Source organism: Octodon degus, unplaced genomic scaffold (assembly GCF_000260255.1).
Source record: "Octodon degus isolate 3935 unplaced genomic scaffold, OctDeg1.0 scaffold00040, whole genome shotgun sequence".
Taxonomy (NCBI): domain Eukaryota; kingdom Metazoa; phylum Chordata; class Mammalia; order Rodentia; family Octodontidae; genus Octodon; species Octodon degus.
Genome location: NW_004524616.1, coordinates 7974475 through 7992320, shown reverse-complemented (window position 1 = coordinate 7992320; position 17846 = coordinate 7974475). Strand labels below are relative to the sequence as shown.

General features: G+C 34.7%; 1 protein-coding gene across 1 annotated transcript in view; it reads left to right on the top strand.

Moving 5' to 3' along the window:
- The window catches only part of Adamts19 (ADAM metallopeptidase with thrombospondin type 1 motif 19), a 319655-nt gene that overhangs the window by 174347 nt on the left and 127462 nt on the right, over positions 1–17846 (top strand). Inside the window, exons 9-10 of the mRNA XM_023715358.1 lie at positions 14290–14430; positions 16400–16550. Of these exons, the coding sequence (XP_023571126.1) occupies positions 14290–14430; positions 16400–16550 (292 nt within the window). The remainder of the gene's footprint in view (positions 1–14289; positions 14431–16399; positions 16551–17846) is intronic.

The following is a 17846-nucleotide window of genomic DNA, read 5'->3' as shown; positions in this document are numbered from 1 at the left end:
TGGTACATACAACAGCAATTTGGAAATTATTAGAAAGATTCCATTTATATTGAAGATAGCAAAAATTCAATAAAATATAAAAATGATAAACTATCTTAAACACCCATAGGAATTTACAACAATTTAAAAATTTAGTTTATAATCACACAGAGTCATAAAAATGTTTTAAGTAAATGGAAATGAATTTTTTGAGTTTAGACAGAAGCAGTCAGTATTATATAAAGATAGGTATATATGTTTAATGTAAATTCTAATAGAATTTCCTTTCCATTTACTTCTTGGGAGTGCTTATCAGGAAGCCTTTATGGAAAATTCAATACAAGAAAATTTATTGAAACAGAAATTATCTGGAGGAAGCTGTAAGTTCTTCAGACATAAAGTAGTTTGTACTGGTGCTTGTATGTAGCTCATCAATGGGAGAGTTAAAAAAAAATCCATCCAGTAACAGGAAAGAATGTGGAAATGTGGTTTACCAATAAGGCATATATATACCTACAATCAGTGAAGGAAATTAACTATCCAAAAATAACAGTAGCAGAACTATGATTTTTTATTAATTTTATTGAGAAAAAAATTGCAATGAGACAGTTTCAAAACAGGTTGCTAGGATAGTTGTAACAATTAATACATTGCATATTGTTGTCTTTGTAGTAGTCATTCATAGCTCAGGATATCCTGTCCAAACACTATTAGTACAAATCTTTCTTCTTATTGAATTAAGAGAAAGTGGCTATATATCTATCCTAGCTATTTAGTATATACAGATACAAAATTGTCCTTCATTTATATATGATGGTCTACTTTACACCTTATGTCAAATACATCAGATGGATTCCATGCACTCAGACTTTTAAACGTTTGGTGGACCCATTTTTATCATTTAATAGGAGATGTTTGTGATTCTAGATAGAAAGTTAGAAATAGGTAAGCCAGAGATACACAGTGAACTATTCAAACAGCACACAGCACAAGGACAAATTAAAACAATCAGATGAGTTACATTTAACGCACGCATGACATGCTGTGTGGCCTTAGTGCCAAGAGAGCTTAAAAGTCATACATAGAATAGAATGACTAAAGCTTATTAGAAACGTGGAAAAGAGACAACAATGTCACCCACAGAAGCTTATTCATTACTAATATGAAAAGCGTCATAGTATCATTCATAAGAATACCAGCTGAAACCACAAAGAAATCTTATTTTTACCTCTCTCATTACTATGTAAGCTTAATCAGATGAACCTATGTATTCACTTCCACTTGCAGAAGAATTTGCTTCTCTTGATGTGAAAATTTTCCCTGCCTGCTTATCTATTTTTCTCTTTTTTAAATTTAAATCATTTTTCAGAGACGTACCCTATGCATATCTTAATTTTCTTTAATAAGCCTTAAAAGATTTATATCATATTTATTGCTAATTTTTTACAATTACATGTTTATAGTATATGTATGATTATTTTATATCTTTATATGTGTTTCTTTGCATCTAGAATGATTTAGCAACTCAACATTTGATCATTGATTAATTTAGCTGTATTATTTTTAAAACAGTTGAAAATAAAAATATGTGAATATGTGTAAGAACTTGAATATAGTCCCTTTGTTGTATTAACAATACCTATTTTCTGAGCACTTAGTGTCCAGTGGTTCTGCACGTCCTTCTGATTATAAAGGTGTCCTTTTAAGATAAATTTTATTCTTTTTTCTTTTTTTGTATTTTAGAGAAGGGTCTACAGGGTGTTCAGGGTCTCACTACTAGATTGGACTCCTAATGATTCTCCTGTTTACAGCTTCCCAAGTGCTAGGATAAGAGGCACATGCCACCACGCTCAGTCTGTCTCCTGTCTCAACACACACATCTCAGCAATCCCTGGAGGACGGGGTCCAGTGTGGCAGGGTCAGGATCCGACCTCTGGCCCTTGCACCTGCTTGCAGGTGATTTAATCCATTGAGCTATAAATTTTATTCTTGAGATAGTTCTATAAACATAAATTTGGGCACAGTTTTTTAAATTAAAACCAGTATATTCTGCTATCATTAGAATTTTCTTTAGCATACTATGATAATTTATACTTCTAACAGTGTCAAAAATAATTTTTAAAGGCCAATGAGATAGCTCAGCAGATTAAGTGCCTGTTTAAACAAGCGCAGGGTCTGGGGCTTAGATCCCTGGTACTACATGCTGAGCTGGCCACTAGTCTGGGCATGGTGGTGACACCTGTAATTCCAACTCTGGGAAGGCTGAAAACAAGAGAGTCACTATGCAGCTCAGATGACCCTGTACCAAATATATTTTTTGAAAAAGAAATAATAAATATAATAGTTTTAAATGCCCTAACAGAGGTCTATGTTTTTACACATTAAAAACACTACATTAAACCTGCATAATTTAATAACTGAGATTCTCTTATGATAACGTGACTGTCTACTTAATAGAAATGTTGAGTTGTATTACATTTCTTAAATTAGGGAAAGGTAGTACTTATGTCATGATAAAAGCATAGAGTACTTAGTGATATAGTCAGAAATGCATTTTCTATTAGGTTTTCTATAAGAAAAAAGATTAACATATATTATTAAATTTTGAGATAGAGAGACCTGGCTTTTCCACTTAGTTCCTTCTGATTTAAGTGATTCTTCAGAACTTAATGGATTGATGAGATATATGTATTATAAGTTGTCCCCTAAGGGAATAAATATTTGGGGCAATTGCTAATTTATGAGTTGCCAGAGTACTAAGAATACAGATGTCTTGTGATGAATAAGCCTTTGAAATCTGTGAGATTTTCATGCATTCTCCAGAGATTGCGCCTGGATAGACCCGAGGGGAGGTCAGACGTGCATGTGCGTCCCTGTGATTGCCGCCAGAATTGCTAGCAGGAATGAGAAATCTGACATACATTTAACTGTGTCTCTTCTTGGTTTCTCCCATAATCAGTTGCCAGATCTTGTTTATTCTTCACCTGAAATAAGAATGTCTTCCATCTGCTTCTTTTCCTATTATTCTGCTAGGCTTGGACTACTGCGAAACTCACTTTACTGATCTTGCCTTCATACAAAACTTTCTAACTTATATTACATGTTAGCATGAATCTACTTTCCAAATCTTGGGCAGGTTTTCCAGTTGAGAAATTTTTATTGCTGTTTATTACTCAAAAGAATAAACTCTGAACTCTTTAGTTTTAGAGTCATCATCAATTTAAGACAATGATCATAAGCCACTTTTCTAACCTTGTAATCAACTTTTCTATTTCAGTGAATACAAAAGAAGAGTAATTTTAAGCATCATATCTTTTTTCATAATTTTATCTCTTATTCCTGCTCTGATCTATTGATTTATACCTATTCCAATTTTACATGTTAATGACGAAGACATATGTTATCTCCTTTTATAAATTAAATCTATAAGTTCAACTGAAAATAGATTTATTTTATTAATTCCCTTGTATAGTTTATTGCAAAGATTCCTTTCACTATCTATCTATCTATCTATCTATCTATCTATCTATCTATCTATCTATAACTGGAAAAAGCATTATGTGAAACAAGATTAATATCTAATATCTTTTAAACCCACAGCACAGAGTTGGAGTGCATTATGCTTTATAGGCACTTAAACATTTGTTACATAAATTAAACTCTTATTTACTTACTTCTTACCGGGACACAATATCTAACACTTAAAAGAGTTTATTTTGGCTCAGATTCGGTAGAGGTTTCAGTCCAAGCCAGAGTGGCACTGCAGAGGGCTTTGGCAGGAGAGAATTCCTTACAGCATGGCAATAGGGAGCCAGGAAACAGATAGAGGAGAGGGAAGACAGGACCTGTGTCCTCCTCTGACCTGCCGTCACCACCCAACATTTAGCTACAGACACATCAGTGGACTGATCCACTCCTGAGTGTCACAACACCATGAGCCAATTTTTTCCCAGAAGTCCAACCTATGAGGGCATGAAGCTTCAGGGGCCATTGAGACAAAAACTACTGCAGAGAATAAGCATATGTTCTGTGGACACTTACTTAAGGGACAGTTTCCTTGAGCTATAGAATAGAAGGCGGTTGAGTTCCAGAGGTAGAGAAGAATAAATAATTTGGGTCAAAGAATGTAATTGCCTTGAATGAATGAAAAGGGTTAAAGTTTGATATTTATGTAAATATAAACATGAGAAAATGTTTTCCCACTTTTCTACATGATGATACTTTGAATTTGTATTTAAAATAAAATATATGAAAACATATTGGTTTATATTTTTAGTTATTATGAATCTACTTTGTAGTCTGTTCAAATACTTAATGCAAGTCTCACAGTCATAGGCTAAATCTAGCAATCTGGATAATAGCAATCTTTAGTGTATAATTCTGCTGATTTACAATAACCATAGCCATGATATGAACATAATCTATATGTGTACTGACAGATAAATGAATATACAAACAATAGAATATTAGTGTTTAAAAAGAAACATGCCTTGCTATTTACAGCAATATAAATGAAACTTGAGGACATTAATAAATTGGACAAAGCTAAAGCAGAAATTTTGCACTTCATGATCTCACATGTAGAATCTTTAAAAAAGTAAAAGATGAACTCATAATAACAGAGTAAAATTGGGATTACTATGGACTGGGAAACAGGGAAAAAGGATAGATATCTGTCAAAGGGTACAATCTCCAGTTATAATCCTGTATCAGTTGTGTCCCAAAATTTCTGATCAAGGAGATTATACAGCCACAGAGGAAAGTGATCAACGATGTAGAGTGTGCCTAAGAAAAGTCACATGGAGAGAAAACATTCTCTCAGGCTTTCTCACCGAGCAAATTGGTCAAGCAATGGCCTTGACTCATCCACATGTCTGACACTGACAAAAGATCTACAACCTGCTGTACAGGGTTTCAGGGCAAGTCTTGAGGCGATTTGTCTGATCTTGTCAGATACAAAAGTTACATTTCTTACTATATAGGTCTTGCTTTATCTTGGTCTTAACCATCCAGCAGAAAAATATAAAATCAAGATATAAAACATAAAGCCATATTAATATGCTGAGCTGTAAAAGGCTCAAGTCAACAACTTTTGACACTGCCAGTCTTGCGGATAACCCACTACTATTATAGACTACTGGACTATATTGGATTACTCTGCTGAATTCATGCACCTACAATATATGAATGGCAATTGAATATACATCTCTGACAAAAGTATACAAAAAAGGGGATATAAATGGACCATTTTGTAGTGGAAAAAATATATATATGTATATACAAAATAGCATAAATATATAGTTACTTTCTCTTAGTTCAATGAGAATAAGACTTTGAACTAATAGTGTTTAGATAAGATATCATGTCTGCATCTTTTACTAAGAACAGCTACAACAAAGACAACAATATACAATGTATTAATTATTGTAACTGTACTACTAACCTGTTTTGAAACTATCTCATTGCTACTTCTTAGTAAAATTATTAAAATATAAAAAAAAAACTTTTCTGCATCTAAAATATATCTCCAGTTATAAAATGCAAAAATACTGGTACCTGATGGCAGGAAAATGGCTATAAGTGTTACTAATGTGTTATATACTCAAAAGTTTTTAAGATGGTAGATCTCAAGTGTTCTCACCACAAAGACTACTACCATTAGTTGATGAATGTGCTTCTTAGTTTGATCATAATAATTATTTTACCATGTGCACATGTATTGAAGCATCACTTTATACACCTAAATGTTATAATTTTTGGCAATCATATCTCAATAATTCTGGGAAAATAAATAAATAAAAATTCTGCTAGTTTATTATAAAACTGTATGTACCCCAGCAGGCATCTAAGCATGCATAGATTTTCTTAATTTTTCCCAAATTTATTGGAGTAACTTTTAGAAGAAAGTACAACTTTGGCCAGATATTCTTCTGTGGTAAACAGTAATATATCTCTTGTAAGAAAGAAAGTGAGGGCTGGCCAGATAGCTCAGCAGACTAAAGCGCCTGCTTAGGCAGATGCAGGGGCCAGGGTTTAATCCCTGGCCTGCTGTGCTGGCCCCGCCCCTGGGGCACGTTGAGGTGGTTATTGAGCCTGATGATGGTGGTACAAACCTGTAATTCCAGCACTTAGGAGGCTGAAAAACAGGATAGATCACTCCAAGTCTGATCTGTGTAGTGAGACCCTGTAGACCCTGGACTAAATAAATAAGAAGAAAACAAGTACTCTGAAGGAGAATAGATAACCAGTAAAAGTAAAAATGTCAAGATAAAGGGCTTTACAATTAGAAATAGATCAACTATAAATGAACTGCTCCAATAGACAAAAATTACTCTTCTAAAATTGTATTTCTCCTAAACATGTTCAAAACTTATTGTTCTATAATTAGTTGTACTAACCCATTGAAATAAATTATGGCTATATGTAAACTTATTATCCCCACATTGTATAGTTTAGAATTCTATGATGTCACAGGTGAGTTCTCCTAGCACCCATCCCTTGGCTAATTAGGAACCATTTAAGTGGTCAGTAAGAGGGAAAGTGCAGGAGGGACACAGAGCCTGGGGCTTGGATTCTTGTTCTGCCAGCTTCAGAAAGAATGCATTTTGGATAAATCAGTACATCTGTACTTGCCTTTCTCATTCCTAAAATGTGGATTATGTTTTCTTTCAAGCATTATTCTTAGGATGAGTGATAATCTAATATTATAGTGCAATGGTTGGCATATGCTAGAAAGGGAATGAATAATAATTGGTAGTAACTATTGTATAAAATAAAAAGATTTTTAGTCTTAATACTCTTCCAGCTCTTTGCTAATCCTTGGAGGAATTCCATCATTTTTCAGTGGTTCTTTCTCAGATTTTCAGAAGTTTTTATTTATCATGAAGGCTTTTGTAGGCCATTAACACTAGCTTGTGTGTTTGATACTTTATTTAGCTTAATGTAACAAGCACTCTGTCTGAGTTAATTACCATAATAAGACTTTAGCCAGTGTAGATGTGGCTTCTATCCCACACCAGATTCTTTCTAAATGTAGGTTTGGATGTCACAGTGAGTAGGTGGAAGTTGGAAAAAAGTCACTCAGTTAATAAATGCTCTTGTAAGAATTGGCTTTCTTTTTGCATTGCCGTAATGTGGTTTGGCAAATGTGTGACCTACAGTAAGACAAGCAATCCTTTTTAGCCAGCCGTCTATGAACTTCCTAGGCTTACAGTTCTTCTGAGATGACAAGAGCCCAAGTTATTTTCTATTTTCCTTCTAATTGCAGAATATTTAATTGCTTCTGTAATCCTATATCAGTAGGTAAATGAGTATGCATTCATTCATAAGACATGAATTAAATAATTAAAATATATTTTAAATGAAAATTTTGCTCGCTAAGTGCCTATCCTGTAGGTAATGGTAAGTGACAGATTTTACTTGAAATGTTTATTATATCCTACATACTAAATAAGGGCACAGAATTTAAGAACACAGAAGAATTTAAGAGCATCAGAAGCATGAGATAGTATTTGGAATTTTCAAGAGCATCATTTGTTGAGGATTCAGTATTTTCTATTTGTGAAAAATTCAGAAGCAATAGATTCTTAAAGATAAGCTCTTCTTAAAGATGTACATAGACAGTAGACAGACAGATGATACATACGTTTTATCTTGTAGTACTCCTTCTGAGGGTGCTGTGGATTCTATAGGAGTTCCTTCTGATGATTCTATAGAGTTCCTTCAGTTCTAGATGTTTTCTACAGTGAAAAAAGAGCAAAAGTATCTGCATTAAAAAAGAAACCAAATCAAACACTATGTCCGTTAAATGACAAATATTTATGGTAAAAAGCTAAGGAATTAATAATAACTTCCGTTTTCTTGTACCTTTGAATTCCCCTGTCTTAACTGCTTCATATTGGTGTCATGTTAAATTGAATAGACAGAGATGTTTTCCTTTCTTTTATACCATATAAGACTGCATTCAGTATGTTTGTGAAAGACTGAATTAGAATATGAACATTTGTTTGAAAAACAAAAGAAACATGAGATAGAATTTATTGAATATTGTTTCATAGAGGAAGGAGGACTTCAAGTTTGAGTTGGACTTGTAAATGCCAACTGATTGGGAAAAGCATTCTAATAGAAATGGACTATACAAAGGTTGAGGCTAGAATTAGCTGTTCCAGACAAAATTAGATTGAACTCAGTTTGCAGATGATTTCAATAATGGGATAAAAAGTGGATTTTATCTGTATCATACTATTTCTCAGAATTTTCAGCAAATAACAATCATCAAGTTAGGGCAGTTTCTTAGTCCTCATCCATAAATATTCCCTTTTATTCAGTTGAAGATGAGGCCCATGAGTTCCTACTATCAACATAACCTATGGCTCTACTATGAATGTGTTTATTCACCCTTTTAGTATGGCTACTTCCAATGAAAATTCAAAAATTTTTGTATGGAAAGCTAGCCTTTTTTATGTTAACAGATCCACAAAAAGCTATCCATCATTAAAATTGATGGATGAGTTGAAGATCAGGAGGTCAGGCAGACAGATTTTCTGATAACCCAGAAGTAGAACGGTGGGCACCTGTGCTGACTGCCAGCAGTACAGGTGGATTGTGGGGCACCAGCCGGAGAGCTGTAAGGAACTGTCTAGGAGGATCCGGGTGCTACTTGGCGAGACAAGGATGCACTGTGTTCTCAGCCCACTAAGTGATCAATATTTGTAAAATGAAGTCTAAATCTTATGCATAATGGATTCTTAGCAAGTGTGTATGCTATTGCTAGGCAAATTTTGCACAGTATAGTAGAAGTGAATTACTTACTGTACATGTTTTTTATTACCTATCATTTTTTACTTTGTGCTGCCTTCTTTTTCATAGTCTTTTGAAGTACTAATAGAAATATGTATTTCATTTTTGTGCATGTTATAATAAATTGAATTACTTAAATCAAAATAGTTTAAATATAAAAGATGTATAATATGTAAAAATGTCTTATAATTATTAATGTCTTTTTTGACAATACACAGAAATGATTTATATCAAATCAGCTGTCTCCACTGAAATCTATGAAATTAAAAGTCATTCTGTGGAAGTACAATCCACTTCCAGTTAGATATTGTGACAATTTCTTTCTTCCTTTTATTAATTTTTTCACATCATGTATGACTTTTATTGGGAAACATTATGTCATGATAAGTACTATGCAGTCAGCTAAAAAAAAACCTCTCCTCTTTTAAAATATTACTGTTTACAGATTAGATCTTTTCCAAATTATCCAAAAAAATGTGAATGAATTCATAAGCATTCTCTGACTTGGTAAACATCAAAAGGGACCATCTTCACAATCCAAATGATTCTCCAGCTTTCCGCAGGATATCACAAAACTTCCTGGCAGGGACTTTTAAATAAGTTGAGAAGTTTTATAAGATAAAAATATTTTCTCAGTTGACTTGACAACCATGTACAATGTTAGTGAAGAGTTTATTTGCCCAAGGCTTTTTCTCAAAATGAATTTAAGCTGAGATTATTAAAATGTGCTTCAGTTGCACAGTGTGAAGAAAGGGGCTGCTAATGTTTTGCCTCAAAAGCATTTTCCACATGATGCGTGCTACTTGATTGTAGAGCTGTGGATGGAGAGGTGTGTTTTTGCTAAAACAGCAGAGGCATTTAATATTGTTCAAAACACAGCAAATCATCTGTAAAGAGGGAGTTTGACCCAAAAAGAGACCCTGTACTGGGGGTGGTGTAGAGATCTCTTTGAGCATCATACTGCATGGGTCTGGGTCGCAGCTCCACCATTAATCTCAGATCCTTCTTCATTTGTAAAGTAGACATCCTTATAATGGAAACATTATGGGGACATGGTGAGGATGGAATGATATCATTATAAATGACTAATACAGTGACTGGCACAGATAAATGTTCACAATTTATAGCTTTATTTCAGAGCTGTAAGGGTCAGGATTTAGCCATGTCTCCTGGTAATTCTAGATGTATTATTTAAAAGGAGAAGAAGAAAAATAAAAAGAAAGGAAGGAAGGCAGCCTTGTCATAATTTAATATAATCTGTTCTGTTACAAGTTAAATAGTTTTAGGAAAATTTAACTAATAGTAAACAGTGTTTGAATCACCAGATCTCTCTGTGGCTGAGGCTAATTTCTTACATGAGAATCAGGATTCCAAAAGGAAAATGATCATCTGGAGGAGCGGTTATATAGCCTTTCCAATCTGGAAAATCATGTTACACCCCGTTGGGTAACATTCAAATTGCTAAATCTTGGAAGCAGACTTTCTTTTTCTCTGAGATGGATGTATTATTTAGGAAGTTTTATGATTCCTGAAAAACTCCAGTTATGTCTCAAAAATAATACCACGGATGCATAGTTTGTATCTGCAACACCATGATGGGAAAGTTAAGCACATTCCACATGGCAAGTGATCACTGATTAACAGATTGCTCATTGATCTGTACGGCAGCTGGAGTCACAGAGGGAGATGACAAGCGATTTGGACACGGTGTGCAGCATAACACAATAGTTAGATATACATTAGCCCGTTCTTATCAGTTGTGAAATTATCCTCTTGTGTCATTTTTTGTTTTCATTTAATACCTAATCAAAGTAATATGTGCCATATTTTATCTTTCTTAACTGCTCACTCATTAAATAATGAAAATTCAGCAAATTAACCTGAATGATGGAATTATCTTTCTGTATGTATTGACAAATTAAAATGGTACAATAAAACTTACCTGATGTACTGCCCAATGTGAAAAGCGTTTGAAGAACTCTTCCCAGATTTGAGGCCCTCTACATCATCCTCATAAAGTCTTCAGAAGATGTCAATCAGGAAAGTGCACTTAGCAAATGAGCAGACTATGACATATTTCTACATTTACTATTAACTGTTCTCTGACCCCATGAAAAAGGAAGATACAGAGATGAAAACTCCTTTTAACTTCAATATCTTTTTCCCTCCCCCCATATTACATCAGTTGAGCTGATTGTGCACACCATGCAGCTTCCAATGTTCTCCCCTTATCTTCAAAGTCTTCCTATGTTCTATGTCAGTTATTTTCATAATGTGTGTTGATACAGACCCTATTTGGGAACAATAGTTACAATTGGAAATCAGAATATGATTCACTAGAGAATTTTTCTAACAATAAAGTGAATGGTTATTTTCAATGAAGTATTTTTTGTTTTATTTACCGTAGAACTTTCATAGTCAAAGATAACAACATGGTAATTAATGTCCCTTAATGCAAATTCATTCATAATATGGATATAATTTTTTTAATACTCTCATATCATCTTTTTCTTTCAAAAACAAATGTAGTATCATATTAAATTCGATTTACCTCAATGAAAATGGAAGTGGATAGTCTTTAACATTTATTTGGATTTGAAAAAAATCATGAGTTTAAATGTTATTTAAGTTGTGATTTCCCTTACTAACCTTGATAATAATTATTTTAATCTCTTTTAAAATATGCTGTAAGTACTTTTGTAAATTACTAAAGACAAGTGTACTTATTAGCTTCTAGGTCATAGCAAGAGAAATGGGGTATTGGACTACCCTACCTGTGTCTCAGACTTCACATATAAATAAAATACTTTTCTTTTTCTGTTTTTTAGCATTATGTCCTCACTCACGAATAACTGTTTTGATAGCTGCATAGTGAGAATTAGAGAATATATATATATATATATATATATATTTATCAGGTGTTTCTACATGATGGTGTGGTGCATCTTTTGAACATAGGTTACATAGGGTATGATTGCTGTACATAAGGCACTTAGAGATTTCAAAAAGTCCTTATTTTCATGAATTTGGAGACTTAATGAAAAGTAGAAATGTACGATAAATGCTAAAAACACTTTAGGAATGTTTACATAATTCTATGGTAGAAAAAAGTCTAGTATAAACAGAAAAGGTAGGGTGTTAGTGAGATAAAATGCTTATTAGAAGTAAACTGAGGCCATTCAGATAGGTCAGAGAACTAAAGTACTTGTTTAGGAAGAACGCAGGGACAGGGTTTGATTCCCTTGGATGCTGTGGTGACCCCACCCCCAGGGTACTCTGAGATAGCTATTAAGACTGGGCATGGTGGCATGTACCTGTAATCTCAGTACTTGGAAGGCTGAAAACAGGAGGGTCACTATGAGTCTGATCTACGTAGTGAGACCCTGAACACCCTGTAATATATATATAGCATTGACTTTGAAAATAAGTAAAATGTGTACAGGTATAGAAGGCACTTTAAACAAGATGTTTGGTAAAAAATGGAAAAAATAGAGGCCCAGTGTGTAATGGTTGACCCAGGAGTTGTACAGATAGTTTCTTCAAGTCAAATGTTTTCACTTTCTAGTTCTCATTATATGACTATCAAAATTATTTTCAGTAATATTTTCATGTTCCTGTCACATAGAATTGTGTACAAGGTTCTAAAGCCACTGTATGTTGTAGGACCTAGTAAGTGCAAAATAATAATTCACAATAGGAGAATAAAAAAATAATTGGAAAAATTCAATTTATTTTGTATGGCTGAAGAGAAAGCACAATAAATGACATGGCAAAAGATGGAAGGGCTGTGTAACACAGTATGGAGCTGGATATTGCCATGAAGGAATGAGAAAGTGGAGGGATGGCACAGTCAGGTTTTACTGTAGCCACTCACACTGAGATGGGGACAAGTGGGAGAACACTGCTAAAGACTAAAAGCACATGGTTAGAACACCATAATATTTGTAGATATTATTTAGCTAGAATATCTTATACTCCTCTTGAACTATGGCAATACAAATAGAACATAACCACTGAGATTCAATATTTAGAAAATAAAATTGTCAGGGCTTACTTCTAACACACACTAAATAAAATATCTTAGATAGCCATATAGGTGAAGAAACAAATGCTGAAGTGAAGATTCTTTATTTGGAAGAGATTATTTTAATCACACACACACACACACACACACACACACACACACGCACGCACGCACAAATACAAAAGGGTCAAAAGAGACAGAAAGGACGTCTTTCTTTAGACATGTTGAAGTTAAGGGGCCTCTAGAATATCCATTTCGAGATAGGTCAGATTGTCAGAGCAAAATTCAACTGGTCCTAAGAATCCTGATGCACTGGAAAACATAAACATGGCCAAGAAGGTGGAAGGTCTCCCAGTGATAGTTGGTGCTATTTTAGGTGGGTGGAAGAGGATGGTGCACTGAAGCAATAGGGAAGACATACTAAATGGTCAGTACTTGAACATAGTCTCATAAATTTTGTGAACGCCTGATTCAGGCAAATGCAAGGACCAGTGCATTTGTGGAGATACTTACTGGTTTCATATACAGTATACTAGGAAGTCAAGATCTCATAGATTCTTTTTATGTACGTGACCTAAATTTGCATGTTATTTAATTAGTAAAAATGTTTGCCTTAAATGTAGGCTACAAAATTTAAAATGTAATCAGAAATCTGCCTTCTATTTTGAAACTGGCACCCATGTTTGTAGCAGCACAATCTGTCATAGCTGAATCTTGGAAACAAAATGCCTATCTACTGAGGAATGGTGAAAAAAGATGTGCGTGGTATTTGTACACAGTAGAGTGTTACTCAGCTATAAAAACGATGAATTTGAGTCTTTTATAGGTAAATGGATGCAACTAGAGACTGTGCTCTTAAGTGACATAAATCGGACCAACATGTGCAAACAACATATTGTCTTGCTAGTGTAAGAACCTGAAAGAGTAAATAAGATCTAAAAGTACCACAGGAAAGGAAGGAAAAACTGGGATGAGGAAAATCTTCTGAGATTGGGGAGAGAGATACATTTATGTATGCATGTAGGGTGGCTTGGATAATGGTACTGTTGATTTTTGCTGGTCTACAAAGGGGAGAAGTTGATGCTTAATTTTTTTTCTCTTGTTTTTTTAAAATTTATTCTTTCTTTCTCCTTTTTTTAAACCAACTTTGAATGCCTACATCTGATAATCGGAACAACTAATTTGAAAAGAGCACTATGCAATTGGCAGCTATTGTCAAGCTCCTATTGTTTTGTTTGTGAACTTCTGTATTGTTTCTTTTTTCTTTTCTTTTTTTTTTTTTTACTTTTTTTTTATTCTCTTTAGATGATAAAAATGTACTGATAGGAAATCTACCCGCTTTTCCACTAAAACCAACAAAACAAACAAATAAATAAATAAAGTTTACATATAAATATTTTAACTGCTACTTTAATTACAGTAATGAAAAATTTAAAAATAGCGTTTACTAATCTAAACCCTTTTCTTTTCACGCCGCGCTGAACCAGCATGGGCATCAGTCACGACAACGACCACCCATCGTGCGCCGATGGGCTGCATATCATGTCTGGTGAGTGGATTAAAGGGCAGCACCTCGGCGAGGTGTCGTGGTCGGCGTGTAGCAGAGAAGATTTGGAAAGATTCCTCAGGTACTTACTGCGATTCCTTATGGCTGTTGTGCTGTGCGTGCTTTTGTGCTTCTGCCTTTTCTGCCCACCAGGGGACGCAGTCTGACTAAGCGGACCGGCCGCTGCCGTGGACACGACGGAATGGGACTCCGGACTTGGATCTTGTTAACTCACGGTGTGCATTGGGACGTGTTCTTAAACTTACCTGTGGGTTCACTTCTCTAACACATTATTTTATTTATTTTTAGGTATTTAGTGCAGGGTCCACAGGGGCTCACTACGCAGATCGGACTCGTAGTGATTCTTCGCTTTTCAGTTTCCCAAGCGCTGGGATTACAGGCGCGCACCACCACGCGCGCGCGGTCTCCCTCGCTCCGGGGTCGCGGCCGGCGCTGAACGCTGGGGATCGAAGTCCTGCTGCTGCCCTCGGCCTAAGCAGGTGCTTTAGTCCGCTGAGCTATCTGGCTGGCCCTAACACATTTTTTTTTTCTTTTTCTTTCTTTCTTTTTTTTTTTAATGAAAGGTTGGGCTAGGCGATTTGTAAGGTTTAAAATTGTTCTAATAATAAAAAGTATCTGCCATGGAATTTAACTGTGTCTTTCATGTTTCCTAGCGGAAGGATGCTCCTGGCCCATCAGTCAGCACATCTGTTGTCATAAAGCACCTTCTTAGCACAGCCACCGACTTTTCATTATGGTCTTTCTAAGCGTTAAACACTTTTCCTTAATAAGTAACTTCCGCCATTATAGTTGACTGCAATTCTCTTCTTTTGCATGTTCAATAACAGTAATACTTTCTTCTGCCTGGTTGGAAAAAGAAATGAGAAATATTGTTATTTTTCTTCTTTGCCTTATAAAAACCTTGTCTTTAATTTCCTCTGTGATCCTCAAATGGGCCGCTGATATGGTACATGCTGTGTAAAGTAGAGAGATGTTTGAGGACTCTAAAAATATAAATAAGAAAGACAGAAACATCTCGTTAGCTAAATTCAGGGCAGAGACGAACTTCATTTTTACATACTTTTTAAATTGTCACATCTGTTTTTTCCTATGAAGTGGATATTAAAGATTACTAAAACATAATGCCTATGACATTATCATAACTGTATCATGAAATACGTGAAATATGTTCGTGCACCCTCTTTGTTGTGAGTCTCTAGAACAGCATTTTGCCTCCATAATAGTTTGAACACAGCATCAGTAGTGGCGTTGATAGACTCATGAAAATGTTTCTAGGGACTTGTGAAATTTTGGATTGCTGTCTTCACGTGGATCAAGCCTATAATAAAATGAAGTGGAACTTCATCAATGGGGGTCATACTACGTCAACTACAAAAATATTCACACTATTAATACTCAGTTGAGAGTAATTTCTTTAAATCCCCAAATATAGCCACACATATTACATATACCTGCATGCTGTAGTGGCTTTGGGGCAACTTTTTCCAAAACTCTGAGTTTCTACATCTGTATTTTTTTTTTAAATTTTATTTTTTTGCGGAACGGGGGATTGAACTCAGACCCTTGCGCTTGCTAGGGAAGCGCTTATTCCACTGAGCCATCTCCCCAGCCACTAGAGTTTCTACAACTTATAAATGCATAAAACAATACCTACTACAAAGCTGTATGTAGACCAGCTGAGTTAATTTATATGAATAGGATTTATATATCACAAATTCTATTAATTTGAACATCATTATTATTTATTATGATTATTTTACATAATTAAAATACATGATTTTCATATGTGGTATAATTTCTATGGTAACAATTTCAAAAAGATAGTTTCTAAAAATAGTGAGGTGATAAAATTTTTCAGAATAAAAGAAATAGTAAAAGTGAAATTCTTATGTTCTTATATTCTAAAAATGTTTATTTCTGGGCCAATAAATTTTTTTGCATTAAATCCAAAATTTTAGTACCTGCCTGGCAACACAGAGTCCTGAATCAATCCCCAGTACAAAAAAATTACATATATATGCTTGTTCCAGGTCAAAGGCTAGTAACTGCTTGCTACAGACAAATCCACAGAGTTTCAATTCTGTGATGGTTCCCTCCAAGCTGCCAGGAATGATCTACACAGCAGATGAGCAATGTCAGATACTCTTTGGACCTTTGGCCTCCTTTTGTGAAGAGATGCAGGTAAGAATCATGTCCTGAAGAGACATTTTGACTATTCATATTTGTGATTTATAAGTATACATTATGGGTGGGAAGGATAACTTTTACAGTTCATGGTTTGAGGCTGGGATATGGCTCAGTGGTAGAATGCTTGCCTAGCAAGCTGGAAGCCCTGAGTTTGGTCCTCGGCATCAAAAACAAAAAATAAACCTCCCTATGGTAGAAAAAGCTGTGTCATAGTTAGGCTAGATATACAGCTACTTTCTCTTAATTCAATGAGAAGAAAGACTTGTACTAGTAGTGTTTGGACAGACTATCATGTCTGCATCTTGTACTATGAATAACCACTAGAAGACGACAATATGCAATTATTAATTACTGAAACTGTCCTATTAATTGGTTTTGAAACTATCTCATTGCTGTTTCTCAATAAAATTAATTTTAAAAAAAAGAGCTGTGCCTTTCAATTTGAAAAATAAAGATTTAAAAGCATGTTTTAAAGCAACAAAACTAGTGAGTACATCTGTAAATGTACTATAAGAAGAGTAAATATACCATAATTGCAATTTCCCTGAAACCAGTCGTATCAAACTAGAAAACAAAAGTTGAAGCAAAACGACCCTCTTGGTTGATGTGAACGCGTTACTTGTATTTCCCGTTCCTTCTTTTCTTTTCCTGCTGTCCACCCCTTCTACCCCTTCTCAACACACACACATGCACATATTTTTGTACTTGCACTGAGGCCTAGTCCCGCCTGCACACCTTTGACCCATTTTTCAGCTTCTGTGGCTCCCAACAGAGAGGCTGAGATGTTTTCCACAAAGAATATTATCACTTGTCCCAAAATATGAAGAACAGTTAAAGTAAAATGAACTCTTGATAGTTGTTTCCAAAGGGTTTGGCGTATCATTATGGAAGCTATCTGAAAGTGTCTTCATGCACTACTAAATATCAGGTGGCATAACAATTATAATACAAAATAGTTATGTTGAAGATTAAAAGGTTATGTCAGAAAATAAATAAAGGTTGTCAAGCCCTACATAAGTATGGACTGTTGAGTGGGTCCAGGTGAAGACACAAAGCCTGTCCATCTACTGTCTAGCTCAATATCTCATTGAAAAGTCTCATAGAAAGTCAGCTCTATAAGATCACAAGAACTGTTGCTCTTTATTCTCTTTATTGCTAATTCCAAAATAAATCCCCACTGAATATTTTTTGATTGAGTAAGCAAAGTAATTGAATGATAGAGTAATGGTTCTAAATCTTCACCTAAATAAATATTGATATTCAGAAATGTTCATGAGCAGAACTATAATA